Source organism: Meleagris gallopavo, chromosome 10 (genome assembly GCF_905368555.1).
Source record: "Meleagris gallopavo chromosome 10, MGAL_WU_HG_1.1, whole genome shotgun sequence".
Classification (NCBI taxonomy): domain Eukaryota; kingdom Metazoa; phylum Chordata; class Aves; order Galliformes; family Phasianidae; genus Meleagris; species Meleagris gallopavo.
Window position 1 is genome coordinate 6,021,016 of NC_139413.1, and position 27,717 is coordinate 6,048,732.

Here is a 27,717-nt window from a genome sequence, read left to right on the forward strand (position 1 = left end):
TTCGTCTGTGAATGCTCAGAAATGAACATACTGGCAAGATCCTGCTAGGATGTGAAATTGAATAGTCTGGAAAATATAACCCATTGAATCAATTGAACGTAATAGGATTCATTCAATACTACAGTGACAACTGATGAAAAGCGTAATATTGAGATATTTTGTATCAAAAGTAAATCAGAAGTTACATTTCCACACTAGGCTGTGGGAAGTATATCACTTTCAGATAGACTTCCCTATTCGTTATAGGGGGCAGCTGCTTCTCTGGGCAGCACTGGTGCCGTAGTCAGTGGAATCTTGTCCCACATTATCAGATGGTGGTTTTCAGCCTTTAGTCCTCAAATGCCACATAGCATTGCACTAAATCAAACCTCTGGGAAAACTACTCCATCTTGAATGTTGGCATGAAGTAGAAAAACAGGAAAGGTGACTTGAAAACATATCATTTGTTCTTTTGAAGTTCTTGTGTTGAAAGCAAGGTAATAGAGCCGTTGCACTGCTGGTTAGTCTTTAACAGCTGTATCAAATTCTTCCAGGTTTCTGATCGACAAACCTACCTTGTGATTTCTCTGGTTCTCTGTGTCATTCTGGGCTTGGTGCTTTGTGTGCAGCGGTGCAGAAGCACATCTCAGTTCTGTGAAGGTTACCTCTCAAAAATTCCTAAAAGTAATCACTACCCTAGCCCCAAAAGGTAATGTATTTGAAACTTAATTGTTCTTGCAGCTTTTATTGATGTTTCATAAATCTGCTGGGACTGGCAAATCTGCTTTAACCCCAAGTTTACTTTCTGCGTACTCAAAATTGATAGTAAAGTGCGATTACTGCTCTGTAGCAATTGTGGAGCCAGTGGACTTAAGGTGCCTTGGTAGCATGTCTTAAAGGCAGTGCTGTGCCTGTTTGCTTGGCCTTCTCAAGCACCTGGGTGAATGACTGATTCTATTCTGCCAAAAATGCTTCTTAATGGAAAAATGCATAGTCCTGAGAAAGACGTTTAAAAAAGCTTTGTGTTTTGCATTGCTTTAGATGCTTTTCCTCTTACGATGATATGAATTTGAAAAGAAGAACTTCTCTCCCACTGGTCAGATCACAGTCTTTCCAGCTATCTGGTAAAGAAGGTATGACCTACCTGTAACACTAGTATGACTCTGGACACTGTTTGTTGTGTGTTTTATTGCACGTGTGTGTATGAAAATGGCATCACGGATTCATGTCACAGTGTGCTGAACTGTAGTAGTTCACTACTACCTTCTGTACAACAAGGTGGTTCATTAATGTTACCACTCCCAGAACTGTGCTAAATTGGGCTGAAACACTAAATACATTATTAGCATTTTGTAGAGTATAAATGTAGCCTCCTTGAGATTAGTAACAATCCATGCAGACCTACAAAGCTATGAAGCTTGTAGGAAGTGGTATTTTTTTAATGCCAGCAACCAAGTCTGAATGCCCTACCTCTTGGAAGTCCTAAGTAGTCAATCTTGAAACTTAGCAGGTATTTATGGATCCAAATTTATCAACTGTATTAAGAAAATTGAGCTCATTTGTACTGATTTGACTAAGAGGAATGATCTCATCGCTTCAGTATTTGTGTTAGATTCAGGACAAGTGAATTTTGTTTTCTTAGGTCATCATTGTCAAACAAAAGTGGTGCAGCATTATAATGACGTTAACTACTGGGTGTGCCACTGATGCAGTGCTTCTAGGTGCAACAAACCAGCTTCACAGTTCTTGTACAGTGAATAAAACTGCATGGCAATCCATTACTTGAATTGGAGATGTTGTTAGGCTCAGAAGAAAAATGTTCAAAACACTGATGGAGGAATGCTGATGTCACATCAGTCTGAATATCTGCGGGTGCTTTTGCTGCTAGGTGCATGTTAAGCACTGTTATCTTGTTAGCAGTTTATACGTCAGAAGCTCATTTCTGCCAACTGCTGTTCCTTGTCCCTCAGGGTGTTCTGTGCTCTGCTCTTATGGCCTTGTGTGTCAGAATGTGAGATGTTTTCAGGTGTCTGTCACTGATAGCTGCTGTGTCAATGAGGGGGACTTCCTCAGTGTTGTCTTCACTTCCGTGTACTTGTGTTGTCCATAAGTTTATAATGGCAGCAAAAATGTGTGATAAATAGAATATTTTATCCTGTTCAGTTAGAACGGTGTTGTTCTGGAGCTGGCATTGTCAGTTAGAAGTGCTGAATGTGTGTGCCCTTTCTTACAGTGGATCCCGAGGACCTGTACATTGTAGAACCCCTGAAGTTCTCCCCAGAGAAGAAGGTACAGTAGGTGCAGGGATGCAGGCTGAGTGCGAGCACTGTTCTGCCTGCAGGTGGTGCCTCTCAGCTGCTCTCTGCTGCCCTGCTCCCCAGGGTTGGGTCCTAGCCCTGCTTCCCTTTTGGAAGCTGACTGTTTCTCTTTTTACTTGTGGTTTCAGAAAAAGCGTTGCAAATACAAAAGTGAAAAGATAGAGACTATCAAGCCAACGGCAGAGCCTCCCCATCCCATAGCCAATGGGGAAATAAAAGGAAGGAAGCCGTTTACAAACCAGAGGGACTTCTCTAACATTGGGGAAGTTTACCACTCTTCGTATAAAGGTCCTCCATCTGAAGGAAGCTCAGAAACGTCATCGCAATCTGAGGAGTCCTATTTCTGTGGCATTTCTGCTTGTACGAGTCTGTGCAATGGACAAGCCCAAAAGACAAAAACTGAGAAGAGGGCCATAAAACGAAGACGGTCTAAAGTTTCAGACCAAGGGAAGCTCATAAAAACTCTAATACAGACTAAGTCAGGGTCAATGCCAAGCCTGCATGACATAATCAAAGGAAACAAAGATATAACAGTGGGAGCACTTGGTGTCACGGCAGTTTCTGGACACATCTAAAACTAGCTGAACTTCTCAAACAGGAGAGTGTTTGTTCATTTGAGAACAGTCTGTGGTATTCTGTGGGAGGATGGTGGGAGACGAAGAGCTCGACTAATTGGAAAGTATTCAGAAATTTGGTTTCTGCCTTTTTTAAATAGATGGGATTGTGTCAATCTTGGCTATAAGCTGCAGCTTTATGAGGCTGAAAATTTCCTATGAGAACAGCATGGGGGGAGGGAGGGCAGGGGGTTCATTTTTTTAAAGGTTTTTTTTCACAGTTCCTGGGGCAGAGATTTTTTGAAACCCAGTTTGTTGGGTGGAATAGGGATAAAAGCCTAATCCTCTTCCTTCAGCTTTGTTCCTATTTCTTGCACCTTCCCATATTTATGTGCCTTTTGTCTATTTATAATGCCACTGGAAGAGGGGAGATACAATTGTTTGTCATTTGATTTATTTTGTAATTTCTCTAGCTTTTTTTTTGTTTTGTTTTGAAGATGCAACACTACAGTGCTGTAAAGGGACGTGTTGGCTTTCAGCTGGACTCAGTAATGTGGACTGGATACTGTAAAAATACTAATAGATGGACTTGCCTGACTGGATTCTGGTTTTGCAAACTCCATTGAGAAAACTGTCTCACTGGGAATGGTAGTTACGTTTATTTTCACCTAGAGGTACAAATCAGAGCTGTAGCCTGATGTGCTGAACAAATGACAGTTGCTCTTTAGTGTTTCTTGTGAACAATGGCATCTTGTGACGATGAATGCTTTTGTTATCAAAATCGACTGCTGTAGTTTTCCAAAGGAGCTGAATGGAGGGCACTCCATTTGTTTCTGTGCCGAGAGCTGAGGAGAAAGCTCAGCTGGAGAGCACGAGGGTGCATTGGGGCAGACGAGGCAGAGTTTTCCAGGGCAGCTCTGGGTGTGCTGCGTTTGCAAAGCCTTGAAGTCTGACCAGTCGGGTTGGTTCAAAGTGGGTATTTCCGTAGCATTTGCTTTTGTATTGGCTAACAAATGTGCAGTGTTTGTATGGTTGATATTTTCGTACAAGAGTTTTTTTATTTTTGACTGTGACTGTATATTTGGATACTATAGGATGTGTGATTGGGAAAATGTTGTGTGTATCTGAGCGAGTGGAACAAAAGGTTATTCCTTTTGACAAATGTTACAGGTTCACATTGTAAAAAAAAAAAAAGAAATAAGTTAACTTATTGAGCACTTTTAGTGGTACCCTTTTTAACAGATGTAATGCCTTTCCTTGGTATTGTATGTGACTTATTTAAAGCCTTTGTTTTTGGTGTTTTGTTTTGCTGCTTTCTTGTTAGTTTATGAATACTTTAAGGTGATGTACTTTTGGATTTGATCTGCACAATTAGCCAGTCAGAGCACATGAACCAGATTTGTTGAACCTGGATTTAAGAGTTTTAAACCTGGATGAGGAAAATGCATACCTGAGTGCAGCATATGTTGTTGTGGAACAAGAGTTTGTAACTACAGAGCTGTAGTGCCATTAGAAACTGTGAATTTCCAAATAAATCTGAACACTTTGTCTTTAATTTAGTGGCACTTTTCTTTTAAAAATCTGTCTTATGGTATAAATGCATCTCCAAGGAGGAGTGATTTTTACATTTCAGTGTGAGGCTAGAACAAATTGCTTGTGGTGAGCCTAGCTGCACTTTGCGCAGCCAAATGCCAAATCCATTGGCAGTCCAGTCCCTTACTCCTCTCTTCAAATGTGACCTCCCCAGTGCTAATTTCTCTCATGAAAGTCTCTAGCTTCACCATGGAAATTGCTTTGATATTTAAAAAAAAAAAAAAACACCTGAAAAGGAAGGGCTGCTTTGGGAGTGTGTGGCTTTCTTGTGGTGTGGGTTTTCTGTTTCAATTTACCTTCCTTCCTCTTGATGCGTCACTTGTAGGAAGTTTGCTTTTCTTTTCTGTCTTGGTCGTAACTGAGCTGTTTTTCTCATCAGACAAGTGAAGTTGGACACGACTGAATTCTTAGAAAAGCACCTCTTTGCTATTGTGTGCTGAAACCTCAAATTGAGAGGTATGGAATGAGGCCAAATGACTGATGATGGGATGTGCAGGTGTCAAATGCATCTCCAACTATCAAGTTTTTATTTATCCTTTTTTATTACTGGCCTCTAAGCTCTGGATGGAGAAAAAAAAAAAAATCGTGAAACTGAAGTTAAATCAAAGATGGTGGTGGACAACTGTTGTGTGAGGATTGCTGTGAGGCAAGGAGGCATTGCCTTTCCTGGAAGCAGCTGCTGAGGTCTTGGTGAAACCCGAGCTTCTCTGGAACCGTGATGGTGTGTGGACAGCCAGAATCCTTCCTCTGCATTCTTCTGTTTTGCTGGAATGGACAACTCTTCTGTCCTATCTCCACTTTTTTCCTAGACTAGATTACTCCGTAGCACTGGTGAGCTGTCCTTGAGGATCATGTAGAAATGATAGCTGAGCAATCAGCAGCACTCCTCTGTGCTTCCTCATACAATAAGAATGCTTTAAAAACACTTGATGTACCTACCCCTGTCCTCTGTAGAGTGGGTGATACTTGGCCTCGAACTGAAACACCTTCTTGATTTCTTTTGCTGCTGTAATCTGTTTTGTACCTTAGGTGTTGGTAATTGTGAGTAGGCTGCATGTTTAAATTCCAAGCAGATGTACATATTTCCTTGTCAGTGATTTTAGATGTGCCACTAAATTCCTTTCAAACAGTCTCGTATTCCCTACTATCTATTGATTTTAAACCTGGGCAGGGCTTAGCAACCTAAGGAGCGATTGTGTTCGGTTAAAAAAAAATACCAGCAATAAAGTTTTAATGTACTGAGCATACGGGGAACATGCTATGGGAATAATGCACGTCCAAAATAGAGCAGAACTCTGTTGCAGCTATGTGATTTGAGGCCATGCAGCTTGCAGTTTGCAAGTGGAAGATGTGGCAGGTGCCATAAGGGGCAGCTAATGTAAGGTCAGGAATGTTGCTCACTTAGTCTCTCGTGGTTCAAGACTGTCTTGGGAGGACCTCATAGTATTCATATAGTTCTGAAGATGTTCTCCAAAATCAGTATTTAAAAAGCCCACGTTATAATGTCATGAGTTGTGTAGCTTCGCTTTCCTGAAGGCTCCTTGTTGTTCCTGAGAAATGCTGCCTCTGGGCTCTGAGTGTTCAGAAGCTTGCATGAATTTTTCTGATATGATGGGGAGAGAAAGCATTGCCCACAGTGCAAACTTCTCCAGTATTTTAATGCCGCGCATTCTAATCAGATTGTTCTCAAGCGGGGAAGCACGACAGTACTCAGTATGAGTGATCAAGCTTCATTTTATTGTTGCACACACAGTTTATATATGATTCTAATACACATGTGTTCACTTACTGTTGGTGCACAAGGTGGGCGTCTAGTAGGCTGCCTACCTTCAACCAATGCTCAGCCAGCATTCACACCTGCCGTTGAGCTCATCTGCTTATCAGCCCCCCACATGTCCACAGAGCACAGCTGCGGATGTTGTCCTGCTGTTTATGTGCTGCCCCAAGGATGTTGTGCCTACTGTCTTAACTCCTAATGCTTTCTCATGGGAATGCACTCTGTGCTGCTGCACTAGTTATGCTCGTACACAGCCTCATGTCCGCCCTGCTCTCGCAGCCATTCCCCAACATTTTAAGTATCTGATTAACTGGACATAGAGTGAGAGACATCAGCCTAAGAGTCCTATTGTGCTGCTTAGTGGATATTGATGTTAGCAGTAATGACTCCTGTCAATAAAATGTTTCTGTCCTAGGATCACTGCTGGTGCATGTCAGTTGAGGAGCAATTTTCCATATTCTTGTTACTGTTACCAAACATTTCAGCTATGTCTTGGTCTAAACTTTCCAACCGACCACATCATGCTTCAACCGCTGGAAAAGCTCCTCTGGGAGGAATCTCCTTGTGCTTGTGCTCTTGCAGCTGTGTGTTTGCTTCTGGCAGTAGGATGGAACTGAACCACAGCTTCCTCTTGCTGTGCTTGCTGCTTTTAATTATTTATAACCACTTTTTTATTTTCTTTTTCAAAAAAGCTCCTGAAATCACATTCTCATTTGCTTAATGTTATCCTTTCATGTGGGCTCTTGAGTAATTTTTAGCTTCCTATTTCACTTTTATTAAGATCACACTGACTAACCTGATTTCTTTGATGAAATAAAGGCTCTCCTAAGTTGTTTATGCTCTACAGAGACAGCACTTTCTCATGAAGGTGGCTTACAAAGCTTGACAAATCACTGAGGCGGTGTGGATACTTCAGAGGAGGGCCTTGTTCATCTTGTTATGTTTTGTGGTGTAAAATGCCACAAAAGCAGCATATGAAGCAGTGAGGACTGTATCCTTTCTCCCCAGTCTGTGATCGTTCCCAAGTCTCCTGTGGCTCAGCTTGGCCAAGCACCTGTCCTGCTCTCTGCTTCCTGCAGGTTGGGTGGTGAGAGCAGTGTAGTCTCAGGATTTCCACTGGAGTGCAGTGTTCCTTCAGACTGCTCCTTTTCTCGAGATTCAGGCGTGTAGAGAAGAGTGTCCAACTGCTGTTCTAAGATTTTTTTTCTTTACCCTTTAAACTATTCTTAAAATTAGATGCCCTGCTTTAGAAACAAACGAAAACCAACTCAGTTTCCAACCAAGTGGTTATTAAATAGAATTGGCCTCCTGGCTCTCATTGCGGATTTCTGGAGTCTTTGAGTTACATTGTGCCAACCTTATTTATTATATTGCTTAAAACAAAAGCAGATTAGAACAGCCATGAGGAAATTGCTTTTGCATTAAAGCGTATCTCAGTGTAAATAAGTTGTTGACTTTGGCAGCAGCCTGTATAGCGAGAAATCTGGCTGCTTAATTATGGAAACCAAGGGTCTCATCTTTTAGCACATAGATGTAGTACATCTGTAGAGGTGATGGCAGGGAGGGAGCTCAGAGCAGGATGCTGGTGGGAATTCTGTGGAGCTGTTTGAGCTTCAGGAGCTCCGCCACAACCTCAGTGTGCTGAGGTGGTTGTACAGATAAACTACAACACTCAGCCAGCAGGTCAGGCTGAGGAGCCTGTCAGAGCACAGAGAGCTGTTGTTTCCTGTTGCAAAAAGCTGTCACACACAGAAGTACTTGGAGCACTTTCATGATCTCTTCAGGGGCACCAAATATTTAAGCAACACGAATGTTCCCATCAGAAAAGGGATAATCACAACCATATGCATCATATAAAGTATTCCTAGCCATGTTTGCTGAAATAAGACGTTTTGTTTGCATTAAGCATCAGAGTGGAAATGCAGTTTCTTTTAAATATGTAAACTCCACTAGCTATGTGGTATTGGTGGGGAGAGAACTGTAGCGTAAGGTGGCTTCTGCTTTTGCCAGTGTGCAGCATGAGATGGGATGGAACAGCTTAACGTGCTTCACTTTGGTACAAATGTTCCACTGCATTTGGAACAAAGCGTAGAGCTCTGACCACAAAGTGCTGTGGGTAGGCAGCCATCAAGCAGCGTCTCATCTTGTGGAAACCCTGAGTGTCAAACAGCATCAGGTGTTGCTAAAGAAAAGAAACTTGCTGGGGTTTGGATCGGCTTGAGAAGATCTAATGTTTCCAGACCTTTTTCAGATAAAATGGGTTAGCTTAGGAATGGATAGTAAAAATCATGCATCTTTTTAATGCATCTCTTTCCCAATTTAAAAAATAATAAAAGGGGCCCCAGCACAAGAAAGATGTGAAGCTGGTGGAGTGGGTCGTGAGGAGGCCATGAAGATACTCAGGGGGCTGGAGCACCTCTCCTTTGAAGAAAGGTTGAGGGAGTTGGGCTTGTTTAGTTTGGAGAAGAGAAGGTGGGGGAGAGAACTCATTGTGGCTCTCCACTGCTTGAGGGGAGCCTACAAGTGGGAGGGATACCAACTTTCCATGGGCAGATAATGACAGGACAAGGGGCAAGGACTTTAAACTAAAAGTGGAGATTTAGATTACAGGTTAGAGGGATATTTTTCACTCAGAGGGCAGTGAAGCACTGACACTGCTGCCCAGAGTGTACCAGTGTGGGTGCCCCATCCCTGGAGGTGCCCCAGACCATGGATGGGCCCAGGGCAGCCAGCCCATGGCAGGGGTGGGGCTCAGTGATCTTTAAGGTCCCCTCCAACCCAACCATTCTGTGTTTCTTTGATGTGACTCTATAGGACATAAAAATGGAAGATAAATGCTGGCTGTTTCGATGCTGGTTTTTTCTTTGCTAGATGCATGCTGGGTAGAGAGCCTGCATCCTACTGGGTCCTTTCCAGTCTCACAGCAAAGAAGAATTTTTGTCTATGGCTCTTACAAAAAATAACTTGAAACAGCTGGTGAACATCTCTTATTAGTTGTAACATGGCATGGTTACTGCTGACTTGAGCGTTGCATGCACTACCCAGGGAGCTATCACATGGGCATGGTCAGTGTTTGATGACCAGCTGGCGTTTCCCACTGCTGAGGCTGGCTGTATGCTGGCAGCATGGGGCAGGGTGTGGATCCCACCTGAAGGGTTTGTGAATGCACTTAATGACTGTCACGGGGATAACGGGAAATCAGCATCTGCGTGTTTGCTGTGGTCTTCCTTGCAGCCACAGCAGCTGTTCCATTTTCTCATAAGTAGGCTGTTGCATACAATTAGATCATCTATGATTTTGTTTCCCGTATGTTCAAGCAATTGATCCCATTACCTCATAGCCCTGTACTTAATTTCCTAGCTTTTATTACAGACACAATCAAAAGAAATGGAATCTTACTTCACTGCTTTCAGTTCTTGGCTGCATTGGATCTTTGTGCTGCTGGATTCTGTCCTGCCTCGGAAGATCTCTACAGAGCTCAGTGCCCCTTCTGCTGATCCTCGTGCCTCTTGGGAGCAGGGTGTAGTTTGCAAGTGCTTAATGAACAAGAGAGAGAAAAATGTCTTGCTCTCTGGAAAAGGGCTGTGCTGAGCACTGCGATGCCATAGAGCTGTCAGAAACAGGGTTTGAATGCTGCTCTTTCGTGAATGCGAACAGCTCTCTAGGGAGCTGTTGGTACTAACGCACATCTCAGCATGTGCCTCTTGTTTCTAGTGAAGAACTGACTGTAGATGGAAGTGGAAAGCATCACCCTTGGCTGGGAAAACTGAACTGTTAAAAAAAACATGTAATAAAGAAACAACACTGAGATGTCGGCGCTCACTGCAATGTTGTGTAACCCAAGGATGCTATGAGCTGCTGCTGTCTCCAAGGGCTGTCCTGGGGCAGGAGGGGCAAATGAGGAGAGTGCAGTGGGATCCACCGTGCTCGTGCCTTACCATATGGGGGAGGCAGCTGGGAGCACTATGGAGCTGTGTAAGATCCTCAGTTATGTCCCTGCCATTCTGCTCTCAGATAAACCAAGGGGGATGCTTCTGCTGTCTGTCAGTTATTGTCACTCCTTTCTGAGCCTTTCTGAAGCTGAATTTAAACTTGCAACATGCATTCTGAGGCTGTCTGCATCTCCCCATTTGTTAGCCTGGAGCTATCTGTGAGCTTGAGCTCCTGGGCCCTCACGCTTTCTTTGCTGCAAAAAAAACAGAAGCCTTCTCTTGGGTGGTGCTCGCAGTTGCTCTTTCTGAGGTACCCATTAGCGAGCATGAACAAGGTGCATCCGTTTTGCCATATGTGGCTGGTACTTACCAGTGTTGGTCTGGCTCTGGTTGCCAGGCTTAGCCTGGGACAGCAAAATGTTGTCACCTCTGGAGTTAATGCCTCAAACAAACACAACCCTACCTTTGAATGCTGTCTTTTTGTTTGTTTTCTTAACTAGATCCTCAGTTGCTCTTGGGTGTAATTTATGTGGCCCCGTGGGCTTTCAGGAGTTGCTTTTTAGCATTTCTATTAGTCATTATTGTAACAGGAAATGTCATCTTCAAATACGTATTTTACCATGTCCAGAACCTAATAAGTCTTCCTCCTACACAGCGTTTTTTTAATTGTTTTTTAAATCCTTGCATGTATTGATGCAAACTTGTACCTGTATGCATTTTTTAGCTGCTGGTTGATTCTAATTGCTGTCAGCACAAACTTCAGTCTGATGATGTGTGCAGTTCACAAGAGCTCCCACCTTTCCTCTGGGGGTAGCGAAAGATGGAGGGATCCTTCTAAGCAAGTTCTTTTTTTGCCTGTGTAACCACGTCTTGTCTTTTGCTGTTCTTTGCTGACAAACTTGGTGAAAAAGGGGCTTAGGAGGCAGAGAGATAAATCTGATGCCCTTTTTGCCCTTCTTCTGCTCTTTTATCCTGCTCAACTGTTCACGATTCCTATGTTGGGTGGGATCAACTTTGCCTAAAATTTGGTTCCTTGCTTTCTATCAAAAGAGCTTGCTGTGACATGGGTGTCTATCTGCAGCAAGCACTCCTGCCATCACTTCAAAACCCTCGTTAACCCTGTGTATGGTCTGAGCGGTAGGAAGCCAGCAGAAGGCAGGGCCTGCAGGTGTCGCCATGTGCCACGTGGATGTGCTCCCACTTGGCACTGCTTACCAGGTGGGCTCTGAAGGTGGCCACAGGTGAAACAGTGTGAGAGCAGGCAGCAATGGCAGAGAGTGTCTGGAAGGAAGAAGTCTCTGAAAGTGTGCTCAGCACTGAAATGGATTCTTTGATGGTAAAAATAACCTTCGTCTTTAGTTTGCCACAACATGTGGTGTGAGAGAGCTCTTGATCTGAATAGAGAAGATGCAGCAGGCAACAGGGCTTTCATCAGCTTACCCACAAATTACAAAACTATATGTGCGTTTTTGTGAAAATAGGAAGCAGTGGGTCAGTGGCAAACACATCTGTAACATTTAAGGGATCTAGCTCATGTGCCTACAATCCCACCAAGATGAGATGTCTGCATTGAACTTAATCAGTGTCAGAAAAAGGAGCATAGGAGTCAGCCTGGAGGGGGAAGACACCTCAAACACCTGAGCATCCACCTGGGGGAAAGGTCAAAATTGCCTGATTTGAAGAGAGAGTTCAGGAAGGAGGAAGCTCTCAGCTTTGCCCCTTGTATTTTTACAGAAGTTCAAGGGCCTCAGAGGACATTAAAGAAATGAGGACTCCATGGCATCTGTATCTGTTTTGCAGCGAGTCGCAGGGATGGTGTCCTCAGCGCTCTGGGAGGGAGTGTTGAATAGGCTTGAACTGAGGGAAGTGAATTTAATTGCTTTTATTTTTTGTGTCAAAGAGCTAAAGTACAAGACCCTAGAGGTTGCTGAAATGGTTCGTGCTGTGGATTCCCTTTTCAGCAAGGGGCTGCGGTGAACGTTCTCAAAAAGCAGCGGGGTGGCTGGTGGTGCACATCTGACTGATTGGTGTGGTTGGAGGCACAGCTCAGCCCTTGCTTTGGAGAAACTGGTGTGCATGTATTGTTAGAGCGTGCTAACCTTGAACTCCAGATTTTGATGTTCAAGATCAAAACCTTTGTGTTGGGGCTGCTTTCTTCAGCCACATAAGAGACAAAAATTCCGTTTGTTCTTGCACTAAACATTTCATTTTTTTAAACACTACCCTCCTACAAATGCATTCACTTCATTATGTCTGTGAAACGGAAGAGCAAATAGCTATGGACAGTCTTTTGTGTAAATTTATGGGAAATTTGTGGGAAAACTCCTTGCCATACTTAATCTGCAGCCAATGAAGACTTAATTATATTGAGAAATGGAGATGCTCTCTCTCCTCATGGTTTGGTAGTGAGCCTTTAAAAGTTCTGGTCCCTGCAGTGTGCCTGAACTCTGAATCCTTCTTTGAAAGGCAAGGAAGTTCCACCAAGATGAGTAGTGCAGTGTCTGATCAGTCACCCAGCCAGGTGAGGTCCTGCTGCAGCACTCACCGTTGTTCAGAGAAGACTGAAAAGCAACAAGAATTGCCCTCTCTAGCATTGCTGCAAGTTGTAAGAGGACAGCAGACAGCAGTAAGTAATTTGTCCTTTGCAAAATGAAGCAGTCTGGAGTGCCTGCTGCTGTGCTTGATATAAGATCTTCATATTTCTGCTAAGGGGAAAACTCAGCTCTGCCTCTCACCTCTCATGCAGGATGCCAGAAGCAGAAGAGTCTGTTATTCCCCCTGCTTGTGGTGCAGGACACCGCAGTGGAAAAGCAGCTGCCTCTGCCTGAGTGGGCTGCTGGAAAGGGTGGCTGGCTGATTACTCAGCCCCTGCCTGACAGCACTGTGCTGCTCTGTACACCTCCTTCCTGGGGCTGGTGCTGTGTGAGTGCAGCCTGCCATTAGCTCTGTCCAGCTGCATGTGCGTGCTGCTGCAGCGTGGGAGGAGCAGGCGGGTGCCCTGAACTTGCAGCCGAGGGCGGAAGCTTTTTGGGGTTTGCTGTTGCTGCTTGAGGCTTTCATAGAGTTGCAGCATCTGAGCTAGGTGATCGCTGCTGGAGTGATGATGCAGGCACACAGAAGCAGAGCTGGGTCTTCCCCCAGGGCTCAGTCTGGGCCAGCCTCGGCAGTTTTTGGCTGCCACATGGAAGATCACACAAAGCGCGTCCAGCCCATCCCACTCCCAGCCATGCAGCAGAACTTAAACTGTATGTACCCCCAGATCTTTTGGGTGGATGGCTGTGCTGATGCCAGTACCTCCTGCCATCCAGCATCCTCTGTCGCTCCCTTCCCACCACCGGTACCCGATCGGAGGAAAAAACCAAAGAGCAACAGAGAAAGGAGCAGCGTCGGCTTCCTGGTGATCTTCTTGCTGATTCTGCTGGCCCTCACTGGAGTGGGGCTAAGCATGTTTCAGATTTTCCACCTGGAGAAGGAACTGGCTGAACTCAGAGAGGTAAAGTCTGCCTGCTGGCCGCACAGGCTATGGGGAGAATCCGGTGGCAGTGACCTGTCTGCCATGCCAGTGTGCGTGGGGCTGTTTGTTACTGTGAAGGACTGCTCTGTTGGTGACTGTGGTACATATCTGGATGTCCTGATGTTTGAGTGCTGCAGGCGCTCTCTCCCTGTACACTTAACCTTGCAGCTCTGCATGAGCACTCAGAATAGCCATTGTTGAGATAGTCTGGCTGCATCTAGATGGTGCCTTTATGCTCTCACCCTGCTAAGAGAGCTTGTCACTCTTCTTTTGACAGTCTGTCAGCACTGAACGCATCCCTCCAGCCCTGGAAAAGCTCATAGGTGAGTTGATGTACATAGAGGAACTCCTCCTTGCCAGCATGTGTGAATGTTCCTGCCAAATTCTTCCCTCCCCTTGTCAGGTGCGAAGGCAGGGCTGCAGCTCTGATGCTCTGGAAGTGCTCATTACACTCGCTTGGCTTGAAGAAGAGCACGTGGGGAGGGGTTCCTGCATCCTGCTTGCTGGAATGCTTAGTGGTGTCAGTGTGGAACAGTTTGCTTCTGCTTTAGGGCCTCCCAGACCCAAGTGGGGTACTGATGCTGGGAGGGATTCTGCTGTGGAAGTGAATTTCTGGCTGTCCTAATGCACTGCAACAGCATGCATGGAAGGAGGAGAGCAGAGAACCAAGATGCACGTTATTACTTTTTCTCTTTGCTCATTAAGATTTTTGGGATGATATACAGAGTTCTGTTTTCCTTGGGAGTGGAAAGATCCGCTTGTATCCTTGAGAGAGAGCAACTTTGTTCCTAAGTTCTTTTGGTACAAAGTCTCACTTGTTGCAGTCAAAATTAGATGAGAAGATCCTGATTCTATGGTGATTTTATTCTCTTTAAATAATGTCTTTTCACTGAAATTGGAACTTTCCAAAAGAACCTACATTTTTTTTCCTAAATTTAGAGCAAAAAAAAGTGGTTTCAGTCTCAATGGAACAATTGTAAAATCATATTTTGAACTTTCAAACTGTTATTTGACATTCTGTGTTAGTGTTATTAGCTACGAAATCTTTTTAAAGAAGACCAAATAACTGGCTTAAGAAAACAAGATGTTTCTAAAATTTGAGAGCTTGATGCTCAGAAGTAGACACTGAGAGAAAGGGCAAGATGGAATAGGATGGGGTCCCCATGCCCAGTCACTGTAACCAGCCTATTTCTCTGGGAGCACTCAGACCCTCCATGGAAGGTAGAATTCTCTTACCTGTATTCCACCCCTCTGAGGACAGGATCTGCTTGGCTGGGCAGGTGCTTTCAGAATGTCTCAAATAGCTTCTCTGGTCCAGCCGTAAGGAGGTTTGGTACTTGGCAGACAGATTTCTGGTGCTGTGGAAGTGCTGGGCTGGAGTGGGGCAATAAAGCAGGTATGTCTGTGACAGGACACAAGCAGTCACCTTGGCACAGCCTAAAGAAGCCATATAAAGGCACAGTATTATTGCTCTCCTAAAACCTGAGTGAATGTCCTCTGCTTGAGTTCACTGGTGGAGCCATTTGAAGATGAAAATCTTCCTTGCTCTCTTGTTTTTTCCCTTTGCTTTGGATCACCTCTGATCCTTTGCTTCAGCTCTTTCTTTCTAACTCTCCCTAATGTTTCGTAGCATTTGGCTGAGCATCTTTCTATCTCTTTACAGCAAGCCATGGTGCCTATGTGCTCTTTGCTGCTAGGAATCTACCTTGCTTTAGCCTCATGGATACCTCTGTTCTTGGTCTGGCTTCTCCATGGAGCGTATGGCTAAAGTCTCCTCTGTTTGCATGCAGGGCAGGGGAGCAAGCCAGTGAAAAAGGAAGCAAGGAAGGCAGCACACTTAACAGGTATGTGCTGAGGGGCCAGCAAGATTTGAGAGCAGAGAGCAGGGCAGATGTTACCGAGGTGAAAGGGCAGCTTGGCTGTCATTGTAGAGAGGTGCCTTGCACAGACTTACTCATTTTCCTTTAGAAAGGCTTGTGCTCTGGCAATTTGAAGTTATTCTACTGCTAAAATATTCCTCTTATTCAGGCTTTTTAATGAGAGCTATGTTTTTTTCCTTTGTTTTTTGTTTTTGTCAGTGAGGTGCTTTCAAAAGCAGCTCAATGCCAAGTGAGCACATGGGAGGTGAGAGCTCCACCTCCGTGAGGTTGGGGTAGACTTCTCATGCTGCACACAAAGACACAGAGAACAGGTGACTTGTTTGTGACTTGGGGTGTAACTGAAGGGAAAACATGTTAGTGCTTGTACTTACTGCACTTCCATTCTCATTCTGGCTTCCAGGGAATCCCACACAGCGGAACCTCCCATTGGAGTGGGAACCCATCTCTGGTCATGCCTTCACCAGTGGCATTCAGTACCGTGCCCAGGGCCTTGTGATCAATGAGACTGGTCTGTACTTTGTGTACTCCAATGTGCTTTTCCGGGGAAGGCACTGTGACAACGAGGTGCTGACCCACATTGTCTACAAGAGAAACCCAGCTTCACCAGGCAGCCATGTGCTGATGGAGGACAAGCGCATCAACTACTGTACAAAGGAGAAAATGTGGGCCCGGAAAAGCTACCTGGGGGCTTTATTCAAGCTCAGGGAGAGAGACAGTCTGTATGTCAACGTTTCCAAAATTGATCTGGTTAACTTTGAGGAATCCAAGACATTCTTTGGGTTATTTAAGCTTTAAGTGGTGCTGTTGAAATGTGGCTGGCAGCACCCACACACTGGGACATGCAGGGCATGACAGCCACTTGAGAGGCAATAGTCCTGTGTTGCCAAAACCAAAACAGGGTCTCACTCTTGGAAACCCATCAAGAAACCACATTTCAGCCTTCTGATGAGAAGGCTCAAGCAACAGGTAAAAGCTTGAAACCAGACCTCTGGAAGCACCTGGGCTGTCTGAAGAGAATCACGCATTTTCTTCCTCTGAATAAAACCACCACCCTGAAATGCAGTGCATCAAAGACCCTGTTGAAACTCACTACTTGCTCAAGAAGACTCTGCTACCTGAGAAAGTGCCAGGGCCTCAGCAGCACTGGCCCACACATGCTGTTGTGCCCCCAGTGAGCTCAGGCCATTTGGGGACAGCTGGCCTGTGTCCAGGAGGCCCTCAGTCTGAACTGTGCTGTGCCACGCCATGGGTGGTGATGTGGGAGGGAGCGAAGCTCAGACTGCTTTCCCTGAGCAATGGTCTGCCCATCCCACCAGAACACTTGGCACTGTAAATTGTCTGACAGGCACCCACCTACCAGTTGGCTTGTTAAGCATGGTAGGTTTGTTTTGTGTTAAATTATTGACTGTTCCCTTCCCAGAAAATATCCCCACCCCTTTATTTAACTTGCCTTGCAAGGAGTGTGCTGGAAGTGGCGATGCTGTGAGGGGTCCTGGCCCTGTGATCAAAACAAGGTCTTGCTGAATCCTCCCCATGCTATGATGATGGGTACAGAATAAGCGGCCAGCTACCCTTCTCACTGATAGGACCTGAGCAAACCAGCCCTAGCTGAGTATGGGATGCTCTCTCCTGGGCAAAACACAGATGGTAAATAAAGGTATATTTTTCTAGAAAATGGCACTGTACTCTCCTTATGTGGGACAGAAGGCTTTTGCAATGGCCAAAGCCCAGAACGCCTTTGGTCAGTGGACAGGACCCTGCTCTACCTCTAGCAGTGTGCCAGAAAATTTTGCTTCCTGCCTGGTGGGGCACTGGGTCCCTGCCACTGAGCTTTCAGGCAATGAAAATTGTTGAGATCTGGGGATCAGGAAGGTGTGAGGTGGGCAGCTCAAGCTCTGTTTGACCGTCAGAGAGAGGACTGATCTGGAAATGCAGGGTTGAGCTCAAGTTGAGAGAAATACTGATAGAAAGTTTTGGAGAGCCCCTGTGCTTTGTAAATATTGCTCTGGGTGTTATTTGTGAGCTCTGGTTTGGATGTGGGTGGCTGGGAGCTCTCCCCTGCATGCTGGAGATAGTGGTGTTTGGAGCTGGACACAAGCTTTTCCCCACCTCCAGGTCTTGGCTGGGTCTGGAAGTGTTCTGAGAGCAGCACACTGGTTGCTGAGCACAAGTGCTGCCATCCCCCAAAGCCACACTTCTCTCTGTGCCTGCCAGCCCCAGCGGCACTTCACATGGCAGTCTGAGGGGTAAAGAGAGGAAGTCATACTTAGTGTTAAATAACATTTGCTCACTCCAGCACTGGTCCACAAAGCTTCTTCCTTGCAAGAATTAACCTCAACTTGCCATGTTGTCACTAGGCAGTACAAAAAGGCTGTGCTGCATCATTTTTGCCTGTGGTCCAGGCTTCTTGTAATTCAAACAGTGGTTCTCCTGCAGCACGTAACGTTTCTTTCCTTTTCTCTGGTGCTGTTCTCTGCTCTGTGGTGTGTGGCCTGTGGTTGTTTGCTTTGTGTTAACATGTTTCTTCGAAACCCAGGAGTGGACAGGCCATTGGTGCAGCCAGGTGAGGTGAACACTATCTCTCTGCTCACACAACTGGCCCTGCTGCATGTGGAGCTTTCCATTGCATTTCTCAGGAAGGAAAGTGCCTCTAAAAGTCAATGGTTAGGAATCTTTTTTTCCTTAGCTGATGCTTTCCCACTGCACCCGTCTCCTGCTATCAGAGGGACAAACCACTTATTGCAGATAGAGAGGTGTTGGACTGAATCTTTTAAGGAAAGACTGGAAGCCTTTTCCCTTTCCTGGTTGCTCTTTATGCTGTGCTGCTTTCTAGACATCCATCTGAAGAGTGACTGTGCATCTCTCTTTATACATCTATATGCTTTCAGCAATTTCTGAGCACATTGTATGCTTCCTTTCTTTGCTGGTGATGAACACCTTAGAGAGATAAAGAGCATTCAGCACCTAAAGGAAACTGATGCTGAGTTTATGCGCTCTGCTAATGCTGTATTAGTGAAGGGTTGAAAAGCTCCCAAAGCTTTGTATAAATCAGCACAAGACAGCTCAGCCATGAACCTGAACTCTGGGGCAGGATGTGGCAGTTGCTCTCACTGCACATCAGGAGGGGACAAGAATCTGTTAACATTTTTATCTGATGTGCTGACAGGAATGCAGATCTGCAAGTCTCAGAGATAGTGGTGTGGTGAGGTGGATGGTATTGTAGATCGAGCTGGGATCTCAAAGTGGACAGAGCTGCCTTTCCTTGTGGGACAAAGCTATGAATTGTTAGCCTTGCTCCTGAGTCAGAGAGCAGCTGCTACTGCGTTGAGTCAGCAGCACAGATGCCAGCAACACGCGTGCTTCTGCCTTGCGATCCTGTTCTCAAACATCGCTTCAACCTGAATGTAGAAAATCCACTGCTGAGCTCATGGGCTGTGACTGAAGATTCGAAGTAAGGTTGTGACAGAAGCATACAATTTTAAACTGCACAGGGTTGATTCACAGACTGCTTGTGGGAGCAGCTTTATTAAAGCCATCAGTTTAATTCTCTGTCTAAGAAGCTGTTCACTGATTGGAGTATTTGCTTAATGTTAGCATTAAATTCTTTATAGCTATTTAATGATGGCATTGTTAATGCTTCTGTGACTGAGAGAGCGGACACACTCAGAAAGAGTGGTGGTGCATTGGAAAGGGCTGCTCTTTCTTAGAAGAAATGTTTCCTGATATCCAGCCTGAACCTGCCCTAGCACAACTTGAGGTCGCTCCCTCTCGTCCTGTTGCTTTACCCAGGTGCAGAGACAGACCCCCACCCTGTCACAGCCTCCTTTGAGGCAGTTGTAGAGAGCTGTAAGGTCTCCTCTGAGCCTCCTCCAGACTGAACAATCCCAGCTGTCTGTGTAAGCCAAGCTCCTCTCTCCTGATGGAAGAGCTTGGGCCATATGTGGAGATACTGCAGGGCTTGGGCAGTGTTTAATGGCAGTCTAGGGAACTTCTGCTCTGTAGAGAATACAGCTGAGAAGTGATGAGTCCAGAGCAACTCCTGTGAAGCACTTCTGGTCAGCTCCTAGTGCCTGGGGGTCTTCTGTGGTTCACAGTCTTTCTTCCTAGGGGCAAGAATTTTATTCCTATGTAATCCAGCTCGGAGCTGATCCAGCAAGTCCATTGCAGGCACACCAACTCATGGTTAGCTGAACCCTTTCCAGGCAATGCCTGCATGACTGGGGTGTGCAGCTGGCCAAGCCTGCATGACATAGAAACACTCATGCTGCTATGTGCCGAGCATAGCAAGCTGCTTGAGGGAGATGGGCGCTTTCGTGGTTGATGCATATCAGATGCTGCATCCTATTTACCCTGGTGGGGGTAAATAGTGTTGCTTCTACAGCAGAAGTGCAGGAAGCGAGAGGAGATTTGGCAAGCTCTGAGAGGCAGAGCCTAAGTGTGAGAGATAGGATGAATAACAAGTGAGGCTGAGGTTGGGTGCTGCTCCTCACAGACCCATTGAGATGAGAGGTGGCATTCTGCCAAGCAGCCTCAACGGTTTCTACTGCAGGCAGTTTTCCCCTTGCGGAGAAAACCACCTTCAGAGAAGCAGAAAAGGCTCCTAATAGTTATGGCCAGTGTCTCTCATATCCCTCCTATTGATGTCACACCTGTGTCTCCTGATTTTTTTTACTAGCCTGTGGTTACTTGTGATGCAGAGGAAGGTCACTGGCGCACAGTGAAGGCCTGAAGGACTCTTGTAATGCAGAAGTGAAAGAAGCCACTGCTGGTCAACAAATGCAGCAGTGTCAGAGACCTGAATTGGAGCTCCGACATGGACTGGCTCTCAGCAGGTTCACCCAGATATGAGTCTTGGCTCAGACATTGCACAGATTAGTTGTTGTAGTTAGCTGATACGTGTTTTATGACTCCTTTTGTAACTCTCCAAGAGAGGAAAGAGAGCACAAGAATGGAAGAACCAATATTTTTTTAAGCTGCTCTCAAATCCTTTGAGTTAAGAAGCAATCTTCTGTCTGCTTGATCAGAAAAGCTTCATTGTTGCTGCTATTTTTCTTTTTCAATTTTTTTTTTCCCCCTTAAAGGCAGCCTTAATGTTTCCAAGTTTTGATTACTGTGTCTTGTGGGGTTACTTCCAGGTCATGGAGCTCTAAAGAATATATGAACCGGATTGTGAAGGAAAGGAGGGAAGCTTAAATATTATTTTATAGTGTGTATGTATATATGTATATAATATTATATATAGTATATAATATATACTCTTATTTTTCTAGCACTCAGAAGAGGAGGCATGTTACGTCATGGTTACAAAAGTGTAGTTTTAGGCATGACTAAGTGACTGAGGTTTAATGCAAAGGGGATGAGGTGAGTAAGAAGAGAGAGGAACTGGTATGCAAGGTGAGGGAAGTTACATGTGAATTTCTCAATTTTATTTGAAAGATGAGAAATAAAGACACAACAATTTGTTGCTGACTCATCTCTTCCAGCACATAACCAAAGCCCTGATACATGAGAAGTAGGACTGTGTGTTGTAGTGGACCTCCTGCCCTATCCTTGTTGGGCAGAGGGAGGGGACCTAAGAGATGGGGAGGAATGGAAACAAGTCTCAGCTCAGCATCACAGGCAAACCCCCTCCCTTCCTACCTTAATTCCCCACAGAGTGCGTGTGCTCTCCTGAACCATGTGCTGGGGGCATGCATTCCACTTGGCATCATTTGTGAGATTTATGTTAAGAGATTAAAAAAAAAAAACAAAACAGAAAAAATATCTGAGAGGGAGATTTTTCCTTCTTAACTTAAACAGCCTACAAGACAGCTGTTCATGCTGCTATGATGGACGTGAGGTTCCCAAAGAACAGTGCAACGTGTTTATGGCTGTTGCAGTTCTCAGCTGTCAGAGGGTCAGCCAAAGAACTGGTATGAGCTGCACAATCTCAGCCAAGGCTCCCAAGGGCGTGCTGAAAGACTGACTTGCTGCTAATCTGTTTATCCGTGCTCCCTGCTGAGGTATCTGCAATGGAGAACGGGTATGCAAGAACTGGCTTCCATTAAAGTTCCTAAAGAGGAATTTAAATAATAGAAGATTAAGAATGCTTAAGCAACAAAAGAGGATGTGATTTCTCTAATTCGCTGCTTGGTTTCAAAAGGACAGTGCTGGGAGAAATTCAGGATATTTAGAGAATAAATCCCACTTCTGTCCTTAGCTTGGACAAGGGCAGGTTATCAGGCTAGTTCTCAAATAAGCCCAGGATGTTGTTGCAGCCTTTGTGATGATTCTTGCTTTGGCACTCTGAAGTCAGTCCTGCACGTCCTTGCTGCTGAGCAGCCCACCAGGTTGTGTGTGACTTTGCAAGTGTGTTTCTTTGCTGCTGCTGTGAGGAGCAGGAGGTAATTGTTGTGGCTTAGTGAGCTACTATCTGTTAGGTGAGCTCTTCAACCATTGCAAACATGAAAGCTGTCGAAGTTTTTTTGGGGGTAGGGCGTTGTTTCTGCCCCCTGCCCACAGCTGCACTTTCTTGTTTATCTGAGCTTACAAGAAATTGAGTCAGGCTCCTCTGTTGCCCTACTTACTCTTACAGCATGGGTGGGGAACAATCATTTTCAGGGTTTGCTTGAAACTCCCTACTCACATCCTGTAGAGACCCTGCTTGCTGCACTGGAGAAAGTGAGTCAGGAGAGGCTGTTGAAGGAGAAGAGAGGATGATAATTGCTTGATCCAGCTGGGACCACGTTAGGTATCATTAGGTCTGCTTGTGGAGCTTGTGTCTCCTCCTTCCCTGCTCTTGAAGCATTTATTATGTATTACATGCATTCCCTTCTGGACAGGGGAGAGCTTGTGGGCAAGACCTGGTATGATTCATCCAGCAGTAAATGTATCCATACAGTTACTGTATCCAGTGCTGTCCCAGTACCTGGCAAGATCATCTAGACAGTGATACAATAGAAATAACTGGTGCTGTGCACTGGACCTTGAGATGTGTGACTTGTGTTTTGATGCTAATGTAACTTGCTGGCCTGACTGTTCCTGGTTCCCAGGAAGCATGTATGATAGTAAAGATACGGTGATGGATGCCCACTCTGAGACAGTCCCATCAAGTACCAGATTATGACCAGGACCTGGCATAGAGCCTGCCTAGGAGAACAAATAAAGCCATTCCACACAACTCCCACCTTTCTATTATGCTAGGAAACCTAATTAAAAACCTTTCTAAGTATACTTATTAAGTACTTTTTAAGTACTTATACGTATTAAGTATACTTTTTAAGTATAAGTAGCAGAACCATGAGTCTTTTAGGAGTTTTGTAATTTCCACTCTTCTAGCTTGTCTAACAAATTAGGAAATAGAAAGCATCAGAGAACCTGTAAAGGGGCTTGGAACCTTGTACCGATGGCCCCCAACAGCATTCACTCCTTCTGGTACCAGGCAGTTCATCAAAGGGTGCAGGCTGTATGAGGTGATGTGAGCTCCTGTCTCTGTGTGCTAGTCCTGCAGGACGCTAGCCTTTAAAGGTCTAGGTGCCATGTCAGCCGAAGTTATTCACGCCACCACCATCCTTAGACTTCATGGAGAGCTAAGTGGACAGAAATTCAGTGCTGCTTATGGGAGGGAGCTAGATGTGTTGGAGAGAAGGGTGGGATGGTGATGACTTGGCAGACCACAAGACTGCTGTGCTCAAGGCTGCTGTTTGTAACTGTTAGGTGTGAATGAAGAGCATACCCAAGAGCTGTACAACCACTGAATTCTGTGAAAAATCCTAAAGTGGGCACTTCGATAGCAGCAGTTTCATTTCTGTATTTCAGCTCACTGCCTGTAAACCATGTTTAGCATGTAACTTTATAGAACACTGTGAAGCAAAGCGTGCTAAGTTTTTCACAGTACTCATAGTGGAGTTACACCAAGCATCAAGAGACTAACGAAACTGGGCCAGTTGTGAGTCTTGCCCTCTACCCACCCATGGTCAGGGCAACTCAGCACACCTGGCTATTCAGGGGGAGAGAATAAGGTCATAGGAACAGAAGACATGGCTTAGAGAAAAGAAACCAACGTTTATCTTAAATCATAGACTTCTAGTAACTTCAACTGTACAGCAAGTATTGCTGTACAGACTTTTGAGAAACTTGACACTTCTTTCTTGTGATCAAGTTGTCTCTTTTGCTATCTTGAGACTTTTCTAGTGATCTGCATCTTTTGCAAGATTGGTCCTGCTGCTAAACACTTTGTTTTTGCTCTTTAGGGGTATGAACACCTTTCACAGAACTGCTTGTTAGCAACCTTGCATAACTGGTTTCTCAGTTTGGTTTTTCTTTCACCCCTTTGACCCTTTTCATTCTTTAACTTCCTTGGGGGGAGGAGTGATTAGGGTGGAGGGAAAAAAAAAAAGCTACATTGACCCTGTAGCTCTGCTTTCTAAAAGTGCTATTTCCTGTGGTCTTTAAAAGCATGTTGAATAGATTCTCCTACAGTCTTCTTTTGCTGAGTCTAAGTAGGTAAATAGGAGCAGGTAGGCAGTGGAGCCCTGAGAGCTCAGAGCTGCTGAGTCAGTATGACAGCATCTGCTGGGAATCCCTCCTTCCCCACACCACTGAATAGGGTCATGGTCTCCTTTGACCCTATCAGCACTGCAAACATATCTCCATTACAGAGACAGCTTTCCCTCTCACTACTCTTGTGTGCTGAACAGGGATGGATACCTCTTTATGGAGAAGCAAGACTGAGCCACGATGAAAGTTTTGACTCCCACCTGGAATATGCTGTAGAAGGGGCACACTTTAAACCCGCTAGATGTGTGAATAGTGGAAATTTAGACAAGAATTGGTACCTGCAGAGGGCTGACCCTGAGCAGCTCTCCAGTACTCACCTAGCTGCTCCACTGCAACAGGCTCAGGGGAGAAAATAAATGGAAAAGCTTGAGGGCTAGGGAAAATTAACTTACTGCCTGTTAAAATGGATTGGATAGTGAAAAACAAAATAAACAACAGTTCTTCCCAATCTGTATTCCACTATGCCCCTTCCCTCATGTCTCTCCTACCTGGTGGGGTAGTGGGATGGCAGCTCCGGTCTGATACAGCTCCTTTCTTCTCTTCCTTTTTATTTATGCTTTCCCTCTGCAGCCCTTGGAAGGAGCCATGTAGGAACATCAGGACAAAGCTGCTCTCCCCAGGGGCTGCAGGAGAATCTCTGCTCAGTGGCGCCATTTTCTCTCACCTCAGTGCTGCAGAATGGGCGCCATTTTCTCTCCTCTCACCTCAGTGCTGTAGAGGGGCGCCATTTTCTCTCCTCTCACCTTAGCGCTGCAGAGCGGGCGCCATTTTCTCTCCTCTCACCTCAGTGCTGTAGAGCAGCACCATTTTCTCTCCTCTCACCTCAGCGCTTCAGGTGTTTCTGCCACTTTTTCCCTCAACCCTCACTGCCTGGCAGAGCATTTTGCACTTTCTTAAACACCTTTACCCAGAGCCCCACCAGCATACTGCTGGGCTCAGCTGCAGCCTTGGTGTTTCCTGAGGGGTCTGGAACCTTCTGGAACCCTATGGAAGCGTCGACTATCCACAGCCCTCAGTGGGCATGGGCACCCAGCACCCTGCCTGAAATAAAACCTGCAGCTTGCAAGGTTTGGGAAGCAGTGTTAATAGGAGGGCAGTGCAGCCTCATAGAGTGCTTTAAGTCTGGGACCTGATGTAGAGTTGTGTGCTGAGGTAAAGCCCTGTGTCAGGCTGGGGAGAGCAGGCAGCAAATGGAAGGATCTGGAAATGATTGCTAATGCGAAGAAATGAAGTCTCACAGGTGCAGACTTGTGGGAAAGATGGCTGTGGTCAGGATATTAAAAATAAACAGTTCCAGTGGGAAGGATAGTGACCTGGAAGCAGGGGTACAGAGCTGGGGCTTGTGAGGTGGCCGTGTCTGCCTTAGGCAGCTGCCACCATGCTGCAGCAGTCTGTTACAAATGAGATGCTCCTGTGAGCACTTGTGGCTGGAAAGGAAAGCCTGAATAGAAACTAAAAAATGCATGCTTTTAGTAAGAGACCACTCAGAGCAAGGAGGGAGAATGAAACTGACGTAAGGTGTTTGCCTGCAGTGCTTCCCTTGGCCGCTCAGTCCTGTCAGCCGGAGCTTTGGGCTGGACCACTGGCAAACCCCTAGTGAGGCCTCCATCAGCCTCAAGGCTTGTCCTTGTGCCACAGGCTGGCACCAGCTCCTCCCTGGGACTCCTCTCCCTGCCATTGCCCTTTTCCCCATCCAGGCTCTGCACCTCCCTGAGGATGGGGCAGGTTTCTTCCTGCCCTCCTTTTAAAAGCAAATGATAAATGGTGAATGCACAAAGCTAAATGTAGCTAGTAAGTGCCTTGGCGGCAGATGCCTGCCTTCAGTCTCACCTCTGGGCTGGAAAATGTGAATTTATTGTCACAGTAATGCTGCTGAAAGTGTCCTGGTGGCAGATATGGGGGAAGAGTTTTGCAGGGCTATTGTGTTTACTGGCTAGCTGGGGAGAAGTCTGTTTGCCTGAAAGCTGGTCTGTCAACCTGAAAGAACCAACCCCAGCAAGAACAAATGTTCACCGCAGCTGTCTGTAGGGAATGTTTCTCTTGCGATGACCTTGGAAAACAGTGTAGAAGAAATGGGTACGTTACAAAATCTATTGTTTATTACAAAATTTGTATATTACTCTACCTATTATGTTTTACAGAAGATGAAGTCCCTGGTATGATGCTTTATGGAGATTTTAGGGGTGCTGTCTCTACAGAAGTTTAGCCTAACAGCAGAGAACAGGCAGTGGGCAGTAGATAAGGTCCATCCCTTCCAAGGACACAGGGCCTTCAGACTGCTTGCTCATGGAAAAGGGCAAGGCAGAGCCCTCGAACATGGGGCAGCCAGCAAGTAATTCTCTGGGGGGTCTTATTTTCATACTCCAGGCTGGTGTCAAGCACCAAGGTATGATGACTGCCAACTGCATACTTGCTTGTGAGACATCCAAAGTGGCTTCAGCAGCTGCATGAGGCTGTAGACTGGGAATACAGCTATAGCCAAGAGGGATGTTTCTTCATGGAGACCTGCTAGAAAGTGCATTTCCCAGCTATCAAATAGAATCTTGCAGCCCCTTTTTGTGGCTTGATATCCCGGGAATGCTCTGATGTATCCTGAAACTGAGCTCTTATGCATTAGAAGACACAGGGGCTTCAGAGCTTGACTGCAGGTGTAAAAACGTGAAAGGACTGTTTACTTGTGCTTTAATTTTTGCTGGGCCTTTTTTGTCACAGCCAGTTTTCTGTGTGCAATTAGAAAGCTTTGTAGCTTGAAGTAATTGCTTTTTATTTATTTATTTATTTTCCCCAGATTAATGTACGCTTTTTTCCCAGGCAGTATTTTCCCATTTGGCCTCTGCTGACAACTATTATCTGTAGGTACGTTTTGTGTCCTGCGTTGTATTTCTCTTTGCTCTTTACTTCTGGTTACTTGTTTATTTATTTATTTATGATGCCTTTCCAGGTGATGTATGATTCTTGTTTTTATCCTGTTTGATGATTTGCATGTTGCTTGCCAGCATTTAGGGAGCCGTGATGCATGGTGGCATCATGGGCTGTGTGTTTGCACACCTCCATAGGTCACTGAATTTCTCTCGGCGATCTGTGACGACTCATATTTTTCTTGTGTTTTTTTTTGTGTTTGGTGGTTTTTTTCTTCATCTTTGTTAATGTTTGCATGAACTCAAGTCCAGGATGTACTTTATTTTAATTTATTTATTTATCTCCAAGGAAGATAAATAAATTAATTTATTTATTTATCTCCAAGGAAGATGCTCACGTGCGGTAAGACATTGGAATGAGTAGCTGACAATGGTAAGGATATGGAGAGAATAACCTTGACTGGAGGGGCAATACTTGTGATAGGCAAAAAAAAAAAAAAAAAAAAAGCCTAAATGCTGGCAGGCAGCAGCCAATTGTTTATGTACGCATGTGGGTGAATGTCCAAAAGTAAACTAATTTCTACCCACCACTGTAGCTGATGCAACAGCTTTAAAGGTGTCTTCTCTCCATGCAGCTATATGCCCGGTTGAAGGAGAGTAAGTGATTGGAGGTGGATGAGGTGAATGCACAGTGGGGAACAGCTAGAATTTCATACATTGCACACCAACCCTCCTTGTGCTGGGGCAGTAAGCACATGCAAATATTTGCAAATG

General features: G+C 45.3%; 2 protein-coding genes and 1 long non-coding RNA gene across 5 annotated transcripts in view; all 3 read left to right on the forward strand.

Annotated features, from left to right (window-relative positions):
• The window catches only part of SUCO (SUN domain containing ossification factor), a 40,692-nt gene extending 36,286 nt beyond the window's left edge, over positions 1 to 4,406 (forward strand). For all 3 annotated transcript variants that reach the window (XM_085231475.1, XM_085231473.1, XM_085231474.1), the window contains 4 exons: positions 534 to 688; positions 1,021 to 1,112; positions 2,213 to 2,268; positions 2,426 to 4,406. In XM_085231475.1, coding sequence (XP_085087601.1) covers positions 534 to 688; positions 1,021 to 1,112; positions 2,213 to 2,268; positions 2,426 to 2,872 — 750 coding nt within the window. In that variant the 3' untranslated portion in view covers positions 2,873 to 4,406. The remainder of the gene's footprint in view (positions 1 to 533; positions 689 to 1,020; positions 1,113 to 2,212; positions 2,269 to 2,425) is intronic.
• A 145-nt stretch (positions 4,407 to 4,551) lies between these two features.
• Positions 4,552 to 17,222, forward strand: FASLG (Fas ligand). The gene is made up of 4 exons (XM_003208588.5): positions 4,552 to 13,646; positions 13,945 to 13,990; positions 15,458 to 15,511; positions 15,948 to 17,222. Exons 1-4 carry the CDS (start codon positions 13,254 to 13,256, stop codon positions 16,340 to 16,342), a joined length of 888 nt encoding a protein of 295 aa, XP_003208636.2. The 5' UTR covers positions 4,552 to 13,253; the 3' UTR covers positions 16,343 to 17,222.
• A 9,441-nt stretch (positions 17,223 to 26,663) lies between these two features.
• The window catches only part of LOC109369241 (uncharacterized), a 122,605-nt gene continuing 121,551 nt past the window's right edge, over positions 26,664 to 27,717 (forward strand). The window contains exon 1 of the long non-coding RNA XR_014885177.1: positions 26,664 to 26,941. This is a non-coding gene — a long non-coding RNA (uncharacterized LOC109369241). The remainder of the gene's footprint in view (positions 26,942 to 27,717) is intronic.